The sequence below is a fragment of the Delphinapterus leucas genome, chromosome 2 (assembly GCF_059928025.1).
Source record: "Delphinapterus leucas isolate spDelLeu-1000000601 "Yukka" chromosome 2, BTC_Dleu_Yukka2, whole genome shotgun sequence".
Taxonomy (NCBI): Eukaryota; Metazoa; Chordata; class Mammalia; order Artiodactyla; family Monodontidae; genus Delphinapterus; species Delphinapterus leucas.
This window is the reverse complement of record NC_143130.1, coordinates 179,801,402-179,825,613: the sequence shown is the minus strand read 5'-3', so window position 1 is coordinate 179,825,613 and position 24,212 is coordinate 179,801,402. Positions and strand designations below refer to the sequence as shown.

General features: G+C 46.0%; 3 protein-coding genes across 3 annotated transcripts in view; 2 read left to right on the top strand and 1 right to left on the bottom strand.

Annotated features, from left to right (window-relative positions):
• TDRD9 (tudor domain containing 9) overlaps positions 1-22,511 on the bottom strand; it is a 124,565-nt gene extending 102,054 nt beyond the window's left edge. The window contains exon 1 of the mRNA XM_089908266.1: positions 14,711-22,511. Within this exon, the coding sequence (XP_089764392.1) occupies positions 14,711-14,916 (206 nt within the window). The 5' untranslated portion in view covers positions 14,917-22,511. The remainder of the gene's footprint in view (positions 1-14,710) is intronic.
• Positions 4,678-6,162, top strand: RD3L (RD3 like). The gene is made up of 2 exons (XM_022575965.2): positions 4,678-5,483; positions 5,865-6,162. The coding sequence occupies exons 1-2, from the start codon at positions 5,185-5,187 to the stop codon at positions 6,160-6,162; spliced, it is 597 nt and encodes a 198-aa protein (XP_022431673.1). The 5' UTR covers positions 4,678-5,184.
• Positions 19,447-24,184, top strand: ATP5MJ (ATP synthase membrane subunit j). Its single transcript, XM_022575966.2, has 4 exons — positions 19,447-19,553; positions 22,456-22,579; positions 23,317-23,340; positions 24,034-24,184. Exons 2-4 carry the CDS (start codon positions 22,456-22,458, stop codon positions 24,066-24,068), a joined length of 183 nt encoding a protein of 60 aa, XP_022431674.1. The 5' UTR covers positions 19,447-19,553; the 3' UTR covers positions 24,069-24,184.
• Positions 24,185-24,212: the final 28 nt, after the last annotated feature.

Below are 24,212 nucleotides of genomic sequence, written 5' to 3'. Positions count from 1 at the left end.
TGGAGAGGGTGTGGAGAAGAGAACCTTCCTACACTGTTGGTGGGAACGTAAAGTGGCTGTTTTCCAAAACGCAGCCACTATGGAGAACAGTATGGAGGTTCTTTAAAAAACTAAAAATAGAGCTACCATATGGTCCAGCAGGAAAGGGGACTCCAAATACTCAAAACGGGGGCAGTGCACACCTTACATTTTTCTTTTCTCCATTCTCTCACAAGCCAGGTGCGGTGGGAGCATCAAACTCCGAGGGAGGGAAACTCCCTCTACAAGAGGGTGGGGCCAACTCTCACTGCCTTTTTTCTTTCTCTGCCCTCCCACTGCTTGGCCTGGGAGACAGACATCACTGCAGGAAGTGCCTGGCAGAGCAGGGCAACAAAGCCCCTGTCTTCTGGCCAGAGGACCAGAAAAGGGAGGCCCTGGGCTGGGAAAGCACCAGGGAGATTGCAGACACCTGAGAACCTTTAGGAACTGCTGGGTGCACCCCTGGGCTGGCAGGCGCGCCCTGACCCCAAACGGCCCATCACAGACTTTGAGAACTGAGCTACAGGACGGCCACTAGATGGCACAGTGCAAGACAGATCCAGACAACCCTGCAAAGGCTCTGAAAACCAGAGGGACCACTGCCCAAAGGAAGCTGGCTGGAACTTGCAGCCTGAACACAGCCGGCCAGCTGCATTCCCCACAGGATTTAAGCAAGACCCAGAGTCCCATAATATAGTATAATATTCAAAATACCCAGGATACGCCACACAGTTACTGGGCGTACAAGGAATCAGGAAAATCTCCTGGGTGGAACAATGACTACTTACTTTGAATAATGATTATCCAATTTGGGGACCCCTACACCTCAAACCAATCTCAAATCAATTTCAAACCAACTCAACACCCAGGAGTACTTATTTTTTTAAGCCTAAAAAGCTGATCTTCTTCTGTATGTTGTAACTTTGAAGTAAAGAAGGGCTTAAACAAGAACACAAAAAAGGAAAAGTCAGAAAAGGAAAATATCAACAAACTGAACTGAACTATAATGTAAAACTTGTGAACAACGTCTATAAAGGTTACAGAGCAAGAACAATGGTCTCTCTCGAGTAAACACTTGCGGCACAGAACGCAGACGCACACTAAGAATTCTCTTAAGTTAGTAAGATGTGGACAACCCAATAGAATAGGATTTTTAACATGAAAAAGTACATCTCAGTGTGTTTTAATTAGAGTATTTTAAAGAGGGAATAATATTGGGAAAAGGAATTTAACATCACAGTTTCTCAAATATTAAATGCATCTTTAATAGCCAAAAAGAACCAACCAATAATTCAGAACTCTGAATTCAGTAGCAAAGGGATTAAAAACAGAAAGATATCAGTCCTCTCACAATGAAAAATCTTCCTTTAATTGCAATCAAATGCTGCTGAGAACTGTATAAGGCCCCCGATCATAAATATATACAAGTTGTATATAAACAACCTGGCTCCGTAGCCTGCCCTTCGAGATTCCAAAATTTTGTCTTTTTAGACTTAAGTACTTCCTTACACATCTTAAACTTCTACACACACACACACACACACACACACACACAAAATGAATGATATGATCCTATCTCACTTCAAGTCATAAAATTTTTTGCTGTTCAGCTAAGAAGATAAAGCCTAGAAAACCATGACAAAGACCAAAAAGAAATTAACCTAACTGCGTCATAGTTTAAGCTTTATGTCTTCCACATAAAATAGCCTAATGAGGTTGCAATTCATTAGAAATAATTCATTTATTCAACTTACTAAAATGTGTGACGAATAAAATCCAACATTAATCTGGTTATACTCCCAACAAACAGGAAGGATTAATGCAAAGGTACTTCCTTTCCTTGATCTACAAATACTTCTGTTCTCTATCTACATGCTAGTAGGGGACTACTGTAGTCAGAGAATGCCGTTTGGGCATAACAGTCTCCGGAGATAGGACAGAAAAAATAAAACGTATAATAATGCAAGTAGCACACACTAAGTACTAGGAAAATTGGCTTACCCGAGGAAGATCAAAGGAAAACGCACTGAATGTGAGCCGAGGCGTAAGGAAAGCTCCCTGAAGGCCAGACTTGAATCTCAATAGCCAGCTAGGCACTAACAGGCCAAGCAGAGGGGGGAGCTGGCCGCATGAGGCGCGTTGTGTGGCTTCCTCGCTGGTCTTTAAACCTCTGCTCAAAGGACAGCCCCTACCCAGAAAGGCCTTCCCTGACCTCCACAGTGAACTGGGGAGACCTCGAGTGTATCATGACCGCTGCACTGGGTGATTTGGGTCCTCGGGTTCATCTTTCCACTAGAACACGGGCTCCATGAGGACAGAGAATAGGTCTGTCTGGTCCACTGCTGCATCCCCAGTCCCTAACCTGCATCTAGGACACGGCACAGTCAAAACTATCTGCTGAGCTAATGAGAGCTGCAAATAAGTGGAGGACAGACAGAACCTAGTTGTAAAGGACTATTAGTTTAACAGTAAAGAGAAATAAAACCGGAATTCAAAGGAACAGGGCGTGGGGGCCAAGGGAAAAATGTTTTTCCCTCAGACAGAAGAAAAAATTAGTTGGTATCGAAACTGAGCCCTAAAAAAAGAGTTACAGTATAGGGACTTCCCTGGGGGAACAGTAGTTTAAAATCTGCCTGCCAGTGCAGGGGACACAGGTTCGATCCTTGGTCCGGGAAGATCTCACACGTGGCGGAGCAACTAAGCCCGTGCGCCACAACTACTGAGCCTGTGCTCTAGAGCCCGCGAGCCACAACTACTGAGCCCGTGCACCACAACTACTGAGCCTGCGCACCACAACTACTGAGCCCACGCACCACAACTACGGAGCCCGCACGCCACAACTGCTGAAGCCCACACGCCCTAGAGCCTGCGTGCCGCAACTACTGAAGTCCGCAAGCCTAGAGCCCATGCTCCACAACAAGAGAAGCCACCGCAATGAGAAGCCCGCGCACCACAATGAAGAGTAGCCCCCACTCACCGCGACTAGAGAAATCTCTCGCGCAGCAACGGAGACCCAACACAGGCAAAAATAAATAAATAAGAGAATTACAGTATAGGTACATGGAAAAGAAAAACGAGCAACTCAGAAGAGAGAGTCAGTGTGACCAAAGCTGAAGTGCCGGAGGGAGCACGGCCTGTGTGGGGCAGTCAGGCTTGGCTGACACGACAGACAGACTCAGGTAGAGCAAGAGAGCAAGCCGGAGAAGAAGGGACAGGCAAGACTAAAGAGGGCCTGGAACAGAAAGTCGGTTTATGCTACACATCCAATACATTTTTTATATTTTTGTTACCATTTCAGAGGCAAAAAATTTAAAAATTAAAGCAATGACAACGAGTCTATTCAAAGGGAGAAGCAGCCTGACTCATCATAACTATAGTAGAAAATCAGATAGGACAGTTCTGTCATGATAAACTTTACTCCCTTCCCTTTCACAGTACTATACACAATGTAATATGAAAACCTTCTAGTTACAGATAATGAATCCTGACATCTGGGTTTTTCTAACATATAAGTAACAGGAGCTGGAGGATGACCACACACATCACTCTTTATCATGCATGACATGCAGGTCTGATGTAAACGAGGTCTATTCTTCACAGTTCATTTGAAGGAAAAAGCAACAGAAGAAACAAATATTATAAAAGGAAAAGCCACTACACAGTCATTTAACACAGAACTACAGAGTAACGAACCTGTCCATGCTTAAACCAAAGACACAAACCTCTCTGGAATAGAAAACTAGCACAATAAAGACCAATTACACATCAGTACTCGCCCAAACTGTGAATAAGTTTCACTTTCAGCTCCAAAAGAAAACACGAAAATGATTTTCTATAATGAACTATAAGATTTTGTTGTGAACTTGATATGTTGTCATCGCTCTATTTTTTTTCTGACCTTAATCTATTATTGTCTTATCACCATGTTTTTAGAGATTATAAAGTATATTTTAAAGTTATCTACTTATGTGTATATAATGTCCTCGAGCATTACAACTTGTTTAAATATACAAATTTAAATACTATTTAGAAAAACAAAATGTGTACAGAATATAACATTTACTAAATATTTCACACGACTGATATCAGCATACTTTGCCTACTTTGCTCAATTGTAACGAGGTTTCTCAGAATGTATATTGTGCAAATAGTCAAGTCTGATCTATTTTTCCTGCTTTCATTAGAGGGGACAGTGACCTGGCTTCTAAACCGACTGAAAGTTAAGCTGAAGAATAAAAGCAACATGGTTATTTTTAGAGCTCTACAGGCATAAAAATACAGCACTAAACTGTGACCCGCAGCTATGCACAGCAAAGCATCGCATCGTGCGACAGTCTTCACTTGAGCTGGCAGCGCATCTGTGGTGCTTCAGACGACCTTTCTTCGTTTCTTTATCAAAGATATGTCTAAATGCATTTAGGACCAGAATCTGTAGCTACCGGCATCTCTTTCAAATACACTGAGCTACATTCAAAAGGCAAACCATTATATAATTTGTAAAGATTAAATAGTAAGTTATTTTTGTCATTTCTTCTAGCTTACTTACAAGGTGAATTAATGAGCATTCTCTCCAAATGAAAACATCACAACCTCATTCCTAACATAGAAGGTTAGTTATTTCAAATACAGTTTCAGTGGGTAAAGGAGGAGAATCATTCTTTCAACAGGGGACACATCCAGGAGAAGGAGATATGCCTGAGTGAAGCACAGCTTCATCACCAATTCAAGTAAACTCTTCGGCAACATCACCACATCGGATCCATCAACTTCACAGGTAATCTTTAAACCTTTTCTGTACAAAACATAAGTCAAAAGTATGTTTGCAGATAGCACTTTCCTATATGTTAATATTTTAAAGCCTCCTAAGAACTTTTAATAGCAAGTGTTAGTGGTATTTTCAGAAAATTGTTCAGTCTGTAGATTATCTGACTGCATTTCATTTCTCCTTAGCTACATAAAAGTATTTTCAAAGCCTGGTTTTTGGCACTGACCTAGTTAGAAATTAAGACTTTAATCCATTCTAATCTTATTTTGAGCTTTATATCTAACCAGTGAAAAATTCATGCACTTTTCTGGCAAAGTTACTGTAAAGAAACAAATATTTGCTCATCAGAACCATAATATTTTATGCAAATAAACAAGTGAGAATATTTCCATAGGCTAAAAATGCCACTTTTTGGCTGGATGAAATGGCCAAAACACAATTCCTACAAATCCACACGCTACCCTGACTCAGAAGTAGTGACAAAGACTCTGCTTCGGGAATTAAAATGGCATCTAAAGGAACGAGAGAGATTAATACAAGAGATCGAAAATGAGCAAAAAGTGAAAAGAACAGGTGTGGATTACAATTGGCTGAGAAACTATCAGAATCCCCACGCAACCATCCCAGCTACTGAACAAAGACAACTTGAAGTTCTTTGCTCACAGGTTCAACCTTGTCAAACTGGAGCTATTCTCAGCAGGTAAAAATACTACGTTCCCTTCTTGTGATATTTGCTGTCAAGTCTAAGCTCCTCATATCTTTAGATTGGAAATCGTATTATATCATATAAATTTTTTAATCATGTGTATCAACTACCCAGCAACCAAAATCCCTAAGGATGGGCCGGACAAAAACAAAACAAAACAAAACAAAACACTGTTGATATTTCACTGGCTAGGAAATGTTTTAAAGTCTCTTTTGAAATTTCTTTACTAGAAGTATAATTTTAAAGCAATGTGCAGTTTACTCACAAGGTGGGTAACTACTATATGGTTACATTATCTAAGCTGAATTTTGGAGACAAAGGGATACGACAAAAGAGATTTTCTGAATTGAATACTGATAACTGCTTTGCCTCTAGATTTCGAGAAGTTCTAGCAGAAAATGATGTACTGCCATGGGAAATTGTCTACATCTTCAAGCAAGTTCTGAAGGACTTCTTAAGTAGTACTGACAAAGGCAGTCAGCAAGAAGGCGTGGAAGAGTCACAGAGCGCAGCCTGTCCTGTTCGCTCCGTGATCCCAGGAGAAAGCTCCAAGAGTCCAGACAAGGATGAAATACCCACTATTTCAAGTTACGTAGACAAAAACACAAAGAACAGGTTCCCAACATTCTCACAAACGATATGGAACCTACCATATTATTACCCATCAAGTTAAATTACTTGTAAACAGAGGAGTTTTTGACAGTCTTAGTATCAGAACCCTTAATATTAAGAAAAAGAGAAAGTGATGTGACTTAATGCTACTCTTTGTCGCAAGATCATAAGTTAAAATTCCTGTCGATGTAGCCTATGTTTTAAATAGTGTTCCTTTTTTAACCACTCTAAAAATGCAATGTTTTCATTGAACAGTATGCTTTTAACTAAAATGTTTCCTAAATATTTTCAAAAAATGTTTGAAGTATTTTCTTATACCTCAAACACATCCCAACAGGAACTAAGGCATTTTATTTTGAAATCTGAAATATGAAATTTGTATGAAAGTACCAAGTATGAAATTCGATAAATTAACTTTGACATTAACCTTGCTTTTATTCTAAAAAGAACTATGTATAGAATAAAATAAATGATTGATGTGAATCTTATCTTTACAATGTAACAATGGATCAGTCATTCTCTGCGGGGGAGGGGGAAGACGGCGGTGAGGGAAAAAATAATGTGCAGTTTGAAAACAAAGCAGTGCTTCATCCCAACACTGAGATTCGTTTTTAATCTCAACCAGCATTAAGGAAAAGTATTTAAAAAACAGCTCTATATTACATGAGCAAAAAAGAAATGGACTAGTTTAACAACGGTAGTAACAGCTACTCAAAGAAAAACAGTCAATGCCAATCTATAATCTAAACCAATATTATGTTCATTTAAAATAGCAAAATATTTAACATGTAAAATTCAACCTCTCAGAATTTCATTAAAGTAGGGAACTATTCATTAGTCAGATTTATTTCTATGATAAAGCGCTAGAATCTATACCATTCTTAAAAGAAAATCCAAGGAACCTAATGTCCATAACTTTATATTTGGAGATTTATTCGAGTGAGTTTTTTTTCATTAAAAAGAAAAAAAAGGGGCTTCCCTGGTGGCGCAGTGGTTGAGAGTCCACCTGCCGATGCAGGGGACACGGGTTCGTGCACCTACTTGAAAGTAGGTGATGTTATTCCCATCTGACAGATCAGCAAACAGCCTCACACCTGTTCGATGCCTTTGCCCAATATCACAAGAGATACTGAATGGCAGGGCTAGGATTCACATCAGCCTGGCAGGCCCCTACACCACCTCCAGCCCCAACTTACGTCTGAGCTCCAAATGCATACAGGCAATTGCCTACTTGACACCTCCTCTGGGAGACTTACAGGCAACTTAAATCAACATGCTCAAAACCAAATCATAGAGGTTTGTTTCCTAAAAGGATAAATAAAATTCAAGAAAGGAACAGAGGAATCAAAACAACACACTTTACACAAACTAAAAGCATAACTCTTCGAACACCTCAACTAGTGTTTTCCAGTCATTTCTCAGGAACTGACAACCCTACCTATCCATCCAATTCTACAAGCCAGAAATCTCAGAATCATTCTGGCCCCCCCACAATGGTGGAGGACCCCAAAACACATCACAAACAGCAAGACTTGGGGCAAGTGATAAGTGCTTTAGAGGAGGAGAAAAAGTTCACAAAGACTAGAGAGACTGCCAAAGAAGCTGGGGGAAGACTTCTGTAGCTATGGAGGTCACAGGAGACTTCTTGAAGGAGCAGAGCCCCGAATGATGAAAGGAGCCTGTCATGGGAAGAAACAGGGCAGGAATGGAAGAGGGCAGGCACTCCAGGCACAAGACAGACAGGTGTGGAAGCCCCAGTGTGGAAAGGAGTGTGGTGTCTTCAAGACATAGAAAAATGCCAATGTGTCCAGAATGCAGTGAAAGACAGCAGGAGGTGAGTCAGGTGCCAGATGGAGGAACACTCGGTAAGCCACAATCAGAGTCTACATCTTGTTCTAATAGCCATCTACCCCACAGAAAGTCGCACATGTGCTCCTCAAACCTTACGTGTGAATGTTTACTCAAGGATTCCTTCATTCAGGGCTTCCCTGGTGGCGCAGTGGTTGAGAGTCCGCCTGCCGATGCAGGGGACGCGGGTTCATGCCCCGGTCCGGGAGGATCCCACATGCCGCGGAGCGGCTGGGCCCGTGAGCCATGGCCGTTGAGCCTGCGCGTCCGGAGCCTGTGCTCCGCTGCAGGAGAGGCTGCAGCAGTGAGAGGCCCGCATACCGCAAAAAAAAAACAAACAAGGATTCCTTCATTCAAGAAATATCAACTGGGCATCCACCTCACGCCAGGTATTCTTCTAGGTGCTAAAATAAATTATTGGGGGCAAAGACAGGAAGCCAGGAGACCAAAAATAGAAGGCTTTTGTAATAATCCAGGCAAGAGATGATGGTGGTTTATTTAGACCAGGGTGGTGATCGTATACACAGTGAGACACTCTTATTCTAGAAATACTTTACGGTACAGTTGCCAGGATACGCTGATTTTTATTGGACTGATTGTGTACATACACACACACACACACTCACGCACACCCCTACCTTAGGGAAATCAGCTCTGGTCAGAGGAATAACTCAGATTTCAGGATTCACTCAAGGTAGGAGCAATTGAGGAAGCAACTCTCATCATTTCTAGAATAAGGACCAAGCACATTGTAAGCAATCAATAATTGGGACCTACGAAGGCAGTTCATTCATCCAAACAGACATCTGAGTTCCTACTATATGCCAGGTACTGTGCTAAGAGGTGGAGATTCAGTGAAAATCTGCACCCTCAAGAAGTTCTTATGTGGGGAAAACAACGCATAAAATAATTCCTTGGGACTTCCCTGGTGGCACAGCAGTTAAGAATCCGCCTGCCAGTGCAGGGGACACAGGTTCAAGCCCTGGTCCAGGAAGATCCCACATGCTGTGGAGCAACTAAGCCCGTGTGCCACAACTACTGAGCCCGTGCACCACAACTACTGAAGCCTGCACACCTAGAGCCTGTGCTCCACAAAAAGAAGCCACCGCAATGAGAAGCCCGCACACCGCAATGAAGAGCAGCCCCCGCTCGCCGCAACTAGAGGAAGCCCGCGTGCAGCAACGAAGACCCAACGCAGCCAAAAAATAAAAAGTAAAAATAAATAAATTAAATAGATAAATAAATAAATAATTCCTTCAAAGTACTAAGAGATGCACATACAGGGCACTAAGCAAGCAGTTGTTTAAAACAGGCTCGCTCGCTTGGTTTTCCTCGGACCCTGCTGGTGGTTCCTTCTCGGTCTCCTTTGCACATTTTTTCTCACCAACCTCTAAACATTCAGGTGCTCCAGGCTTGGGTCCTTAGACGTCCCCTCTCTCTGCACTCACCCACCAGGCTCCATCACCCAGATCCTGGGTGGTCTCGTCTCATTGGCCTCAAAGCCTTAAACTGCCAAACATCTAGCTCCATAACCAGACTTCTTTCCTCGATTCATGCACTTACTGTTATCTAACAGGATTTTCAGAGTTAACATGTTCAAAATCAAACACCTCGTATTCCCCCAAAACCAGCTCTTCCTGCGGTCTGGCCTTTCTCAGTGGATGGCAACACCTTCCAAATGCTCAGCCGGAAACCTTGGTGTCACCCGTGACTGCTTCCCCATTCCTATTCTATACCTGATCCAGCTACAAAGTTCCCGCCTCTTAGTAATATACCCTGAATTCCACCATCGCTTACCACCTCCACTGCTACTGTCCTGGTCTAAACCATCGTCCCCTCTCTTGCTTGGATGATGTATTAGTAAGGGTTCTCCAAAGAAACAGAACCAACAGGACATCTGTATATACAGAGATTAGTTTTAAGGTATTAGCTTACACAATTGTAGAGGTGCAAGTCCAAAATCTGCTGGAGACCCAGGTCAGTTGCAGTCTGAGTCTAAAGGGAGTTTGTTGGCAGAATTCCTTCTTGCTCAGGGGAGATCAGTCTTTGTTCTATTCAGGCCATAAACTGATTGCATGAGGCTCACCCACATTATGGAGGTTAACCTGCTTTACTCAAAATCCGCCTATTTAAACGTTAATTCTATCCAAAAAATATCTTCACTGAAAGACCCAGAGTAATGTTTGACCAAATATCTGGGCACCATGGTGCAACCAAGTTTACACATAAAGTTGATACCTGACCTCCCTGTTTCTGCCCTGGGCCCCCTTCATTCATTCAACTGGCAGTGACCCTGTCAGAGCGGAGACCACACGTGGCAGCTATGCCCAAAATCTCCAAGCGCCCTCCAGTGGGCTCCCGGATGTCAAAGATGAAGCAGCAGGCTGCTCACTGAGACTGAACAAGGAACTCTTGACCTGGCACCCTGCTGCCTCTCTGACTTCATGTCCTCCCTCCCTCTCAATCCCTCTACTCCAGCTGCACGTGGTAGATACAGAATAGACACTCAAATAGTTTTTCAATTAACGGGAAAATTACCTAATAGACTAAATCTGTTAAACAGACAAAGGTTTTTAAAAAACATGGACTTTTGTGGGTGAACAGAAAACAGAACTCCTTGGAGGGTAACACAAGCAAATACTACCATCTAGGGAAGGCCTAAATACTGAAAGACAAGGCAAAAAGGAAAAAGTCACATGCTTTGGAGTCAAATACACCCATTGTACAACATAACAGATACATGGGCTGGGATAAGTTTCTCAACTTACCTGATCCTTGACTTCCTCAGCTATAAGATGGAACTTGCCTCGTCTGTCAGAAGGAGTGAGATTGCTTGTACTGCCTGTGTCACCTGACACAATGCACAACGCAGTAGGCATTCAGCTTATAGTAAGACATTTCAAGAAGGAAACGTGAAATTAACAAAAAGGGAAACTGGGTAACAGCATCACCAGATGCTTTTGAAAAGTGATTTGAAAGCTTTCTGTAGTGGAGTTTCTCTGTGACAAAGTACATTTTAAGGTACTGGAGAGTCAAAGATGTCAAAGCGAGAATTAAGCAAGACCGTCATGAGCCCAGGAGTTCGCGTGAGTTAGGAAGACAGAGGGAAGTCCACACACAAAGAAAGCAACACTGGGCAGAAGGGCAATGGGATTGCAGCGAGGCTGCCAGCCACAATCTGAGGACCATGCCCTGCATTCCAAAGGAAAGCTGGCACAGACAACCCTGGAGGAAAACACAACGGCCTAACACAGCCACTGAGTTTCTCTTTTTCATATGCCAAGGTGAAGAAACAGGAATGTAAAAATAAAAGAAAGCATACCCCAGGACTTCCCTGGTGGTGCAGTGATTAAGAATCTGCCTTCCAACGCAGGGGACACGGGTTCAATCCCTGGTCGGGAAACTAAGATCCCACATGCTGCAGGGCAATGAAACCCACGCACCACAACTAGAGAGAAGCCTGCAACGAAGACCCAGCACAGCCAAAAGAAAAAGAAAAAAGGGAAAGCATACCCCACAATCAGCACAAAGGAGCGAAAATACAATAACATGTGGAAAACAAGATGGGAAGAAATTCATAGGATCACTGAATATATCATTTGCAAACCATTCAACTACCCCTACTCACTTTACCACCCTTCCCAACTCCTGGTCCTGGCTCACTTCTCACCACAGGAACTCAAGCAGGGCTTTCTTTCAGAAAGAAACTCACATTGTGACTCTGTACTCACCACACAGACACAGGTCCATCTCACAGAGCAATTCTTATTTGAACTACCATGATACAGTCTGGTATTTTCTATTGCTCTTTTTTTGGTCACAACTCATATGACTCATTAAGCTGATTTAACAGCACCCACAGACTGGACTCCGGGGACTCAATGCAAGCTAATCTTCCCACCTGAGTGACTGTTCCTCTCAAATACCTTTTCATTATGCGATACCCTAGACCTATAAAGCCTGCCTTCCCCTACATCGAATGTTTTCTCACCAACATAAAAACTCTCCTTCAGGGCTTCCCTGGTGGCACAGTGGTTAAGAATCCGCCCGCCAATGCAGGGGATACAGGTTCGAGCCCTGGTCCAGGAAGGTCCCACATGCCGCAGAGCAACTAAGCCCGCTGCGCCACAACTCCTGAGCCTGCGCTCTAGAGCCCGCAAGCCACAACTACTGAGCCCACGTGCCACAACTACTGAAGCCCGCGCACCTAGAGCCCATGCTCCGCAACAAGAGAAGCCACCACGATGAGAAGCCTGCACACCGCGATGAAGAGTAGCCCCCACTCGCTGCAACTAGAGCAGCCCACATGTAGCAATGAGGACCCAACGCAGCCAAAAATAAATAAATTAAATAAATAAATTTATTTTTAAAAAAAACTCTCCTTCACTGGGAAGACATCATTCAACAAGCCTCTGAGCAGCCGTTGTCTGCCAGGCACTGTAGCTGCAACAGCTTCATAGGCAGCTCACCTAAGTCTGAATCCCAGCTCTACCACTGTATTAGTTTCCTGCTGCTGCCACAAGTCACCCCAAGTTCAGCAGATTAAAACAACACAAATTCATTATCTCTCAGTTTCTGTAAATCACAAGTCCAGGTGGACCCAACTGGGTCCTCTGTCTAGGGTCCCACAAGGCCAAAATCAAGGTGTTGGCAGGGCTGCATTCCCTAAGCTGGAGGCTCATTCAGGTCGTTGGCCAAATTCAGTTCCTTGAAGTTGTAGAACTGAGGTCCCCATTTCCTTGCTGGCTGTCAGCCAGTATCCAGTCTTTGCTCTTAGCTGCCCACATTCCTTCTCAAGCTTTCCATGTGGCCCCTCTAACAATGACCAGTCAAGTCCCTCTCAAGTTTCAAATCCCTGACTCTACCCAGAAAAGGTCTCTGCTTTTAAGAGCTCATTTGATTAGATAATCCAGGTAATCTCCCTATTTTAGGATCTGTAACCTTAATTACATCTGCAAAATCCCTTTTGCCACGTTACGTAAAATGCTCACAGGTTCCAGTGGATATCTTTTGGGGGTGGGGGAGGAAGTCATTCTACCTACCTTGACCATTTATTCCTGGAAACCAGGCAAGTCACTCTACCACCCAAGTGTGTTTCCTCATCTATAAAATCAAGGTAATGCCAGCAACCTCAAAGGGTTGTTTTGAGGATTAAATAATATAGCTATATTTAACTGAGTGCCTACAATTTGCTAGAGACTCTGGCATTAGATGAGCATTAAGGGTCCAGGAAGTTAAAAGGACATTTAAATCCATGCTTGTCGTTTCTGACAAGGTCAATAATAGCTTACTTCAGTACCACAGTGAGTCATTTAAAAGCAATACTGTTCTGCCCATTAAGTCTATGGAGCAAGCAGGGGAGTGGGGGCAGGGGGCGGATCTAAGGGATCATTCGCCAGAGTAATTAAAGGAAACAAAGTGTGTGAAAACGTAAACAAAACAGCCACTCTAAAGCTGTACCAGAGTCTCTCTATCCCCTCCCTGCCTCCAAGAAACAAATTTACCAACGATCCCAAGTTGCACTTGACTTTACAAAGGCTCGAAACAACCCATGAGACCGTGGCTCAGACTCTTGAGTCCATCCACTAGATCAAATGGGGGTGAAGGCTGGGGGCAATGCACAATGGTAACTTAAAAAAAATTAAAATCAAAACCACCCTCTCAACGGTAAAGGGTGTTGAACTCGGGGGGAAGAGGCCAAGCAGTGATGCAGATACCCCAAGCAGGGGATACTTCCACACTGACCTTCTTTAAAGAGGGAGCAGGTGTTTCTACTCACCAGGTCTAGGTCTCCTACAAATATAGGCATCCTCTTGCCTTATTTCCACTAAAATCATGTGAACAGATTAACTGACAGCACCCAAGTCAAGGAATAATGGGAGGAGAAGCACTAATAAAACTGAACAAAGATCCAGCACTAGTGCTCCTTGGTATTTACCCAAATGCGCCGAAACTTCTGAGCCCACAAAAACCTGCACAAGAATGTTTACAGCAGCTTTATTTATAACTGCCAAAACTTGGAAGCCACCGAGATATTCTTCAGTGGTGATCGGGCCGTGGTGCATCCAGACAATGGAATATTATTCAGCACTAAAAAGAAACGAGCTACCAAGCCCTAAAAAGACATGGAGGAGGGCTTCCCTGGTGGCGCAGTGGTTGAGAGTCCGCCTGCCGATGCAGGGGACACGGGTTCGTGCCCCGGTTCGGGAGGGTCCCACGTGCCGCGGAGAGGCTGGGCCCGTGAGCCACGGCCGCTGAGCCTGCGCGTCCGGAGCCTGTGCTCCGCGGCGGGAGGGGCCGCAGCAGTGAGAGGCCCGCGTACCGCAAAAAAAAAAAAAAAGAATGAACCCTCGTCTTATCGACTGATTTAGTTAATAATAATAAACATACCACAGTAAAGCTAGATGCTGACAATGAGAGAAACTGTTCGGGGAGCAGGAGGTACATGGGGCTCTACTTTCTGTTCAATTTCTCCATAAACTTAAATTGCTCTAAAAAGTAAATAAATAAAGCCTACCAATAAAAAGTTTTTAAACTGAACCAAACTCTGGAGCGGCTCCACTTCTGGGAGGGAGAAGTTAACCTGGACCAAGCCACGGGGTGGGGCTTGCTTGGCGGCCAGCTCACTCTGGGACGGCCAGACATCTCACCAGAGCGGCCGAGGCCAGCGACATCGTCATGCGGGGTCGGGGAGGCCTAGGTCCTCGTTGCCCAGGCCCGCACCTGCGCCCGCCCCCGTCTCTCCCCCCCAGCCTCCTTACCTCCCGGGCGGCACCAGCCTGGCCTGGGCCTGGGCCTGGGCCTGGGCCGGAGCCGGGGCCTCATGGCCCACGTCCCTGCGCTGCGCCTCGTCCCGGGCCACCTCGGCCGGGAGGGCGGGCGGCGAGCCCAGCAGCTCCACATTGGTCACCGTCTTGCCGATGGTGAACCAGTCATTGATCTGGTCGAGGGTGAGCTTGCGCAGCATGCTCACAGGCCGGCGTCCGCGCCTCTTCAACCTCGGGTCAGAGAAGCGGGAACACGTCGCACCACGACGCAGCGCCCGCACGACGCAGCGTCTGCAGGCCCGCGGCCCCGCCCCGCCGCAAGCCCTCCAATCAGAGCGCCCCACACGCGCCACGCGCCCCACGCGCCACCCTGACCTTGTGCCACCGGCCCCGCCCCGCTGCGCCGTGTGAAGCCTGCCGGGAGCGCTTGCCCGTCAGCGACGCCGAAGTCCGGCCGCTGGGGGTCGGCCGCCAGGTACCGAAGTTGGCAAAACGAGTCCCTCAGGGCCCCTCGGCCGTCTGGGGGCGCGGCCCAGCATCAGCAAACCCGGGATGTGCAAGAACAAGGCCTCCAGTCTCTCTCCAATCTCCCGCTTTGAGGGCTACTCCATCTGAGGCTTGGTGGGCGCTCTGGGCCAACACGGGACAGACGTTTATTGAGCACCAGCTGTGCGCCTGGCCCAGTGCAGGGTCGTGGTAATAGACCTCAGCATGGAGAAGATGGAAGGCAAACCAGAGCCTGCTAACCTGGGACATCTTGCACCTAATTTGGGGAAGGGAGCAAGGAAGTCGGGGAAGGCTTCTTGGAGAAAATGACACCTAAGTGGAAACCTGCAGAAGAACCAGGAACAAGCTCGGCGAAAGAGGACTCGGAGGGGGAGGTAGTCCGCTGATGAAGGCCTAAAGGCAGGTGGCCCTGCTGGCTGAATTGAGGATCTGGAAGAAGTTCAGTGGGGCGAGATCTTGACTAAACTGAGTTCATCTTCCTTCCTTCCTTCCTTCCTAAATCCGCGTCTCAGGGGTGGTGTCCTCCCCACAGCTAGACAGAAACAGGTGGTGAGAGGTTCGCATTTGGAGGTCGTCAGCAAATGGATGGTGGTTAAAACCACCCTGGGAGCAGCTGAAATGGTCCAGGCCAGAGCCAGTGAAGGTAGAGAGAAATTAGGAAGCAGCCTGAAAGAAGGGTCAGAGAGGAAAAATCCAGTAAAGATATACAAAGGAAGAAAGGCAACAGGGAGAATCAGAAGAGTGACGTTACTGCCTGCTCACCTTCACACCGTCAGTGCCCAGTGCAGTGTCTGGCACAGTGCGGGCTCACAGGAAAGAGCCCTGTGAAGAAATAGGTGGGAGGCATCCAGAGCATGGCACTGGTCAACAGCGTGAGGGCCAATCAGTTAAACACTGGAAAATGCCCAAAGAGTGGCAGATAGGAGGTCAGCCTGACAACAGTGCAGAGAGAAGTCAGACTAGGCCGGGTTGAGCTACTGGTTTCTTACAAAAAACAAACCCAGCATGGTACTGAGCTAGAAGTCCCAGGCCCTATCTTGGCCACACCACTGATGTATTACGAGCCCTGGGCCTCGTATTTTTACTGTTCCAAATAGTGCAGGCTTCAAAAGTCCCCCTCACACGCACATTTTTTGGCAAGGAAAAAAGAACATATTTTTCAATAAGTAAGAAAATGTGATCATAAAGTCATTTAGACTCTCAGTATGTCATTCAGCATTGGTTGGAAAATACTGCAACTTCATCCATTTTGTGAAGGCTAGCACATGTTCTGAATTTCACAAGATAGGCCAAAACCACTTCAAACAACTCTGCAAATCCCATTTGTGTTTCCTAGTACGGTACTGTTCCCACACGACCTTCCTTTGTTGATGTTACAGTGAGTGTGTTTCTAAGTGGAAGTTGCTCTTTTTCTGAAGAAAGTGCCTTTCACGCAGATGTTTTCTGAAGGGCTTTTTCTGTTCTTTGATCCTTTTGGCTTACTACCTCCTTCGGTCCTCCTGAGGTTTGAGTTTTTAACTGCAGTTGAAGGACACCGTCTTGATGCTTCTTCAGTTTTGAAATGTGTTGTCATTTAACTGCCACTTTCCAGACGAAACACTGGTTAACATTCGGTGTCGTGACAGAGTAAATGGCTTCGAGCCCCCTTCATTTCATGAGTAGTTCTTGGTGCTCTTTAGTCATCTGGCCCAGCTCATCTGGCATTCCTGCCCAAAGTCCACAGTTAAAAAGAGGCAGCTTCATAGTTCCGTATAGGCATGTAGACATCTAGGCTAGAGCAAAGGGGAAGGCCACGGAGCGGGCCTTGGTGGAGGTTTCTCATATTTGCGTCCCCAGGGCAGTTGGAGCTTCAGGCCCAAAGGGAAAACAGCTGAGAGCAATTCCAAGTGATGTTGATGCTCTGAAGTGGGAGGAGCTTTGCCCAAAATACCTTCATATCTTCAGTGACCTTCCCAGCCACAAAATACAGCATTTTGCATTTTGAATTAATCTGCTGGGATGACCCTTTCTTTAAACATTGTTTTCTTTGAACATGTGTTTTTCATGGGCTACGTTGGATTAACAGCTGAGGACATTAAAATTCTGTTGCTCTCAAGTCGAGTTTGAAGTTTAAAAGATTTGTCTTGAAATAGCTTTACAATGATGATGCTCTTCCTTAAGTTCTTCCTAAGTGCTTATTGTCCTCTGTGGTTTTCTAGCTCATTATTAGTCTAAAACATTCTTTTTCTAAGACAGTGTTTCAAACCTTGTCCGTGTCTCAGGACCCACTTACATGCTTAAAAATTGTTGAAGAGGGCTTCCCTGGTGGCGCAGTGGTTGAGAGTCCGCCTGCCGATGCAGGGGACATGGGTTCGTGCCCAGGTCCGGGAAGATCCCACATGCCGCGGAGCGTCTGGGCCCGTGAGCCATGGCCGCTGAGCCTGCGCGTCTGGAGCCTGTGCTCCGAAACGGGAGAGGCCACAACAGTGAGAGGCCCGCGTACCGCAAAAAAAAAAAAAAAAAAAAAATTGTTGAAGAAAAACATTGTTGAAGACCCTACAGAGCTTTTGTTTACGTGGGTTCTATCTGCTTTATTTAGGGATTGCAACTGAGAAATGTTTTATTTACTTCTTAAATTCATTTTAAAGTGATGATAATAAAACCAGTTGATGTTAAAGGGAATCATTATGAAAAGTCACTATATTTACCCCCAAATTTTTGTGTTTGAGAAGAGTAAAAGACGCTTACATTTTCACAGACCTCTTAGTGTCTGCCATAATGGAAGATAGCTGGATTCTCCTGTTTTTGTACTTATTTGTTGTGGCATCACAAGCCACACAGCCTCTGGAAAACTCCACCGTACACTTGTGAGAGAATTCTAGTGAAAAAGACAAGTAACATCTTACCATTATTACAAACAATAGTTTCGGCCCTCGGGGGCCTTGGGTACCCCGAGACCACACTTTGAGCATCACTACCCTAAGTTTTCCAAGTTTTGCATGCAGCTTCATTTGATCCTAAGCTCCTTTCACTTCGAAGTAGGACCAAGTCTGTTGCTCTTCCTTTCACCCTCCCCATCCTTCCTTCTGAGCTCACTTTCCTTCTGCCTGAATAATGAACATTGATTTTTTTTTTTAATCTGCAGACCTACTGGTGATTATTCCCTCAGTCTTAGTTGGCCCAAAATGTCATTTCGCCTTCTGTTCTGAATGCTAATTTCCTCACGCATGGAATTCTAGATTGGCAGTTATACTAAGACACCAGTTACACCTATGATAGACTTTCTTGCTGTTCCTTTCTCTTTTGTCTGTGTTCCTGAATGGTTTCTTCTAACCCAGCCTCCAATTCAGTAATTCTTCAACTGTCTAATCTGTTGCTAAATCAATCCAACTTCTATTGGGCTCTTTTTCAAGTCAGCTAAGTGGCTTTCTTTTGTTTAACTTTTTACAGTTTCCAGTTTTCTGCTGAGATTTTCAGTCTTGTTGTTTAATTTCTTGCACATATTAAGCATGGTTATTTTTATTTATTTTTTAATATTTATTTATTTTGGCTGCACGGGTCTTAGTTGTGGGATCTTCGTTGTGGCATGTTTAGTTGAGGCATGCAGGATCTTTTAGTTGTGGCAATGCGAACCCTTAGTTGTGGCATGTGGACTCTTAGTTGTGGTATGCACGTGGGATCTAGTTCCAGGACCAGGGATCGAACCTCGGCCCCCGGCATTGGGAGCACAGAGTCTTACTGAACCACCAGGAGGTCCCAAGCATGGTTATTTTTAAAGCCTGCGTCTTTTAGGTCCAGTGTCTTGCACCCCTGTGGAAGTCTTTAGATTGTCTGTTGAGTAGAATTACGATGCACAGAATTGATGCATAAAAATATGCAGAGCAAAAAATGTTAACACAGAGAAATGGCAAGAAAATCAGAGACGGGAGATGCAACTTTTCTGCGTTTAACACAAGTAAAGATTCCCTTTTTCAGGTAGACCAACTCGTCGGCTTTGTCCAAGAGCACCTCAGTTTCAGCACTGAAAGTCCCACTCCCAGGCAAATACGAATGGTTAAGTCACGTGATTGTCGCGCGCGCGCGCACACACACACACACACACACACACACACACACACACACACACACACACACACCACGTCCCCTCCCCCAACCCTCCAGGCGGCCGAACCCGGGCGGCCGCTGGGGGCGCTGTGGTGCGCAGGCGCGGCCGGGGGAGGCGCGCTGGTCTAGGGCGACGCCGCTCCTTCCGCCTTCCCGGCAGGCCCCGCGCGGCGCCTGCGCGTTCGGTGACCTTTCCGAGACATCAGCTTTGAGTTGGGGCTGGCTGAGGCGCTAGTCTTTCGCCGAGGTGAGTGCGGGGCTGGGGTCGGCGCTCGGCGCGGGGTAGCCGGTACGGTGAGGGGCCGGATCGCGGGCGGCGAGGACCTGGGGCCCGGAGTGGCCTCCGCAGCGGGTGGGAGCCTCCCCGGTCCCACCGCGGCCACACCTCCATCCCCGCTGACCTTGAGGTCCAACTCTTCTCCCTGCCCACGCGCACTTTTTACTTGGGTCCCCCAAACTGTAAAGGGAGGTCGTTCTGGGGTTAGCTGTTATTAGTCGAGGCCGCGCTACGCCTTTTCCTTTGGCCGTGAGAGGTTCAACCACCTAACCGAGCTTACAGGGCAGGTTAGTGATGGGGTCAGGATCCAAGCCGAGAGCTCTTTCCCCACGTTTACTCTCTTCTCTCCTTTACACCTCAAGTTTCCTTGCAAGCGCACTGTTCTCGGAGCTACACTGTACGTATGACAGGGCTTTGGGAGAGGGGGAAACGGGGACCAAAACGGGATCGGAGGTTATTGCAATTGTACGGACCTCAGCCTGTGAAGCCCGGTCTGAGGCTCAACGGGTCAGACGTTTCCTGTTTCCACTGTAAGATCAGGTGATAGTTTGCTGTTAATGTAACATACCAACCACTTTGCAGACTTAAACGGACACAGCCGACACCCACTTGGCCTTTGAATAGGACGGGTCTTTGAAGGAATGGGCGCTAATAAAACTCACACAGCTGGGAAACGATGCTAGATAGAATGAACTCAGGCAGAAAAAGTAGGGGGCCTCATTTTGTAAACATTGGGAACATGTCGCTTGTCCAGCCAGATATGTCAGCCTTGGGCCGAAGGCGGGGTGAGAGGTAAGCATCTCCCGTGTACCTACCCTGAAGCACTCTTGGGTAATTCTAGGTGAGGAGACAACACCAGGGGCCTGGGCCCCGAGCAAAATATGGAGATAACAGAAGTTTCTTTGGCTCCTTCTTACCTCCTTTACACCCTCCCAGTTTGCTTTACTCTTTTCCTTCTAGATCCCCTTCCGGCCTTGCTCTAAGGCCACTACCTGACCTGGGCCTTGCCCTCAGCTCCTTAAGTCCTTCCTCGTGGAACCTCAGGAGCTTAGTACTATTGTGCTCAGCTGGGCATTTGCAGACACTCTTTCTGCTCTTGCTGCCATCACTTACTGAGGTTTTATTCCACACCAGGCAGTAGGTTGGGGTCCTTTACTTTGAGAGCCCAGTGGGGCAGGTGGAGCTATCCCTGTTTCACAGAAAGGGAAACCTCTGAAATGACAGCTTCAAGACATTGCCAGGATCGAGGGCAAAACAGGCTGAACTGGTGTAGGAACCTAGGATTCGCAGGCTTCCGACCCCATTGGTCTTCCTTCCCGGTCAGTGCTGGGCACAGGGAGGAGAGGAATTTGCTCAGTGCCTCTGATCTCTTCCTGTCCAGGGCTTCCAGAGGCTTCCTCCACATCCTGTTTGGATCCTCTCATCTGCCTTTTCAGGACAGGGCTGTTGGTTTCTTGGAACGTTATGCTCTGGCAGAGCATCCCGGTACTGCCTGAAGACAGGAAATGTGAGGGCAGACATGTCTGCAAGGGGTTCCAGGAGGAGGACACAGTCACGTCTTCCTGGGTCACTCAGGGGGCTGGCTAGCCTTCAGGCCTGGGTCTCAGCCTGGGTGTGTTCTCTCTTTGGAAGAGCTGGAAGCCAGGCCTCAGAGCAGATTCTCAGTAATGAGGAGCAGATCCAGCTGGGTGACTTACAGATTCAGCTGTGTGATCTCAGGCAACTGTGTCCAGCCAGATATGTCCAAGTAGTGCAGGAGATAAGCAAGTAAAGCACTTCATGAATGCTGTTAAATTTGCATGACATTCTGAGAATAAAAGCTGCGCTCTTTGCTGTGGCCTCCAAGGCCCTGTATGACCTGGCCATCTTCTGTCCACTAGCCCAGCCATGACACTTTATGTAACAAGCACTTGCTGTAGGACAGCAGATACTGCAATTGACACAGAGCAACTCCTCCATCTTCATAACAGCCCTCTGAGGCGGGTGCTGTTTTAGAGATGAGGAAACCGAGGCAGTTTAAGTTAGCTGGAAAATGACAGAGCCAGGATTTGAATCTGAGTGACCGCAGTGGCCTTCTCGCTGTTCCTCCCACTCCAAGCGTGTTCTGACCTTGGGTCTTGGCCCGTGAGCTGCCTCTACCAAGGACACTGTTCTCCCAGATGCTCTGGCTCTTTAGAGAAGTGAAAGTTCTCTCCAAAAAAAAAAAAAAGTGAGGTGATGGATGTGTTAATCGCCTAGACAGGGGAAGTCCCTGCACACTGTGCACAGGTATCAAGTCACCACCATGGTGTACACCGTAAATGACTCACAGTTTATACGTCAGTTATGCCTCAGTACAGCTGAGATTCAAACAAAACAAAAGAAGGACTGAGATACAGCTGGTGAACGTGAGCCCAAGCCTGGGTGTTAGTGTCACAGGGAAATCACCATGCCTTGACCGTGTTCTTTCCCAGCTTTGAACGCCAACAGTTCTTAACATGGTGATGCAGGTATGCTAGTTTCTTCAAAAGTGTGTCATTCTTGGCATAATTTGGGGGCATTCGTGGACGATAGCCTTCGGAGAGGGGGACCATTGATGACAGCGTGGGACAGCCCGGGCTGGGAGAGCTCTGGGGCTGGAGGAATGTGAAGTGAGGAGTGCCCGGATGGCCAAGGTCAGGGGATGGTGAGAGGTGAGTGGAGCTTGGAAAGCTGTTGAGAGCGGGAGTCCCCATGTAGATGTTGGAATGGCTTCGGGTAGCAGGTCTGGCATAGGGGCTGCTCCCTGTTGAATAGTTTGGGAAATAGGGTCAAACTTAATAAATGGAAACTTCTTACCAGTTAGGTTTAAAACAATAGTCATGGTAATATTTATCACTGTGTTCCTTTTCAGATGCTTCAAAGCCTTATTAAGAATGTTTGGATCCCCATGAAGCCCTACTATACCCAAGTTTACCAGGAGATTTGGGTAGGAATGGGGCTGATGGCTTTTATCGTTTATAAAATCAGGAGTGCTGGTAAGTTTCTTTGTGTTTGATTCATTGGAGGTCAAGAAGAAAATTACTTTCAAGAGGAATCACAGTTCATATTGTAAAGAAGCTGTGGTTCTTAACTAGGAGTGAACATCTGAACCCCTGGTGGTCCTTTGTTAAAATGTGGGGAGTGTAAGAGCTATGTCAGCGATAAGAAATTTGAACAAGACCTTGATATCGGAATTGTTAATTTTCTTAGGTGTGGCAATGGTATTTAGAATGCATAGGAGATGTCCTTAGTTTTAAGAGATGCAGGTTAAAATATTTAGGGATGAAGTGTCATGGTATGTAGTGTTTTACTGTACCTTTTCCACTGATCTGAACGTTTAAATATTTCCTTAATAAAAATTGGGGCAGAGTAACCATTTGGTTCTCAGTGAAGCAGAGATGAGGGCCAACTGTGTATGAATGAGCGATTGGTTAAAAAGAGGAAAGAAAGGAGAAACTTTAAACTGCAAGACTGGAGGTTAGAACCTGGTAGAGTGTGAAGAGTCCTGCGGATTCTGAAGGGCTGTTTAACTGTTGAGAGAACATCTGTGGTAGAATTTTTACCACTTCTTGGCTTTGAGACACTATAGGAATTCCTATTTTCTGAAAGCTTCATTTAATAGCTTTGCCTAAGCTATGAACTTTTCAGCCAAATGATGATTTCGACAGTGAGTCGACTAAAGGCATTTTTGTAAAGCATTGACATGACCAATTTTTCTTTCCATTTATTTTAGATAAAAGAAGTAAAGCCTTGAAAGGTAAGATTTCTGCTTCTTAAAATGGGTGGGGAATGAAAAAACCCCATCGTACCTTTTTGGGACAAGGTATATCCCTGTTGTGAATTGAAGCTGCTGCGTGGTTCACTAAGCACGCAGAGGCAGTAGGAGCACTTCAGAACGTGGAGAGCGCTGGCCTGCTGGAAGCGGACTCTGAAGTTCTGCCCCCTACAGTCTGTGTGTTAAAAACCGTTGCTCACCCCTTGGGCCAAGTACAGCTTCCAGGAGTGAAATGAATTGATCGGAGCTAGCTGGTGTCACCAGTAGGCAAGCAGGAGTTAGCTGTGCCAGTGGGCTGCCCTGTAAAACGTGTTTTGAAAGCAAGAACCACATAAATTTGTGCCCTAGTGCTGGGCGTTTCTTCACTTCGCTTCCAAATGACAGTGAAACTCTAGTCATCTGATTCCTGTGCAAACTTAGGACTGACCCTTGACCTTGGGGAGGAGACATTTCCGTGCTGCTTGCTCTTTGCGCCTGCACGTGAGCTGCATGCCCATGTTGATTCCACAGACCCTCCATGTACATTCGTATAGAAATAACCCTCCATGTGCTCCATCATGTTGAAAGTTGTCCTTTGGATCTTCTGGCTTGTCAGTACATACCTATATAATGAACCACAGTCTGCTTGTTCCTTTCCTCCTAAATTGTATCTGTGTCACGCTTCTCTTTGAAAAGCTTCCAGTCCTGAGCCTGCTCGTGGTCATCATTAACAAGCTCTCCTTGGATGGGACGTCGGTCTGGCTGTGTTGTGGGAACGTGGGACATCGGGTTGACTTGCAGCAGTGCCGCTGCCCTTGGGCATGAATAAACGTACCTGTGAGACCCATGCTGCCTGCACCCGTGTCCCTCCCTTC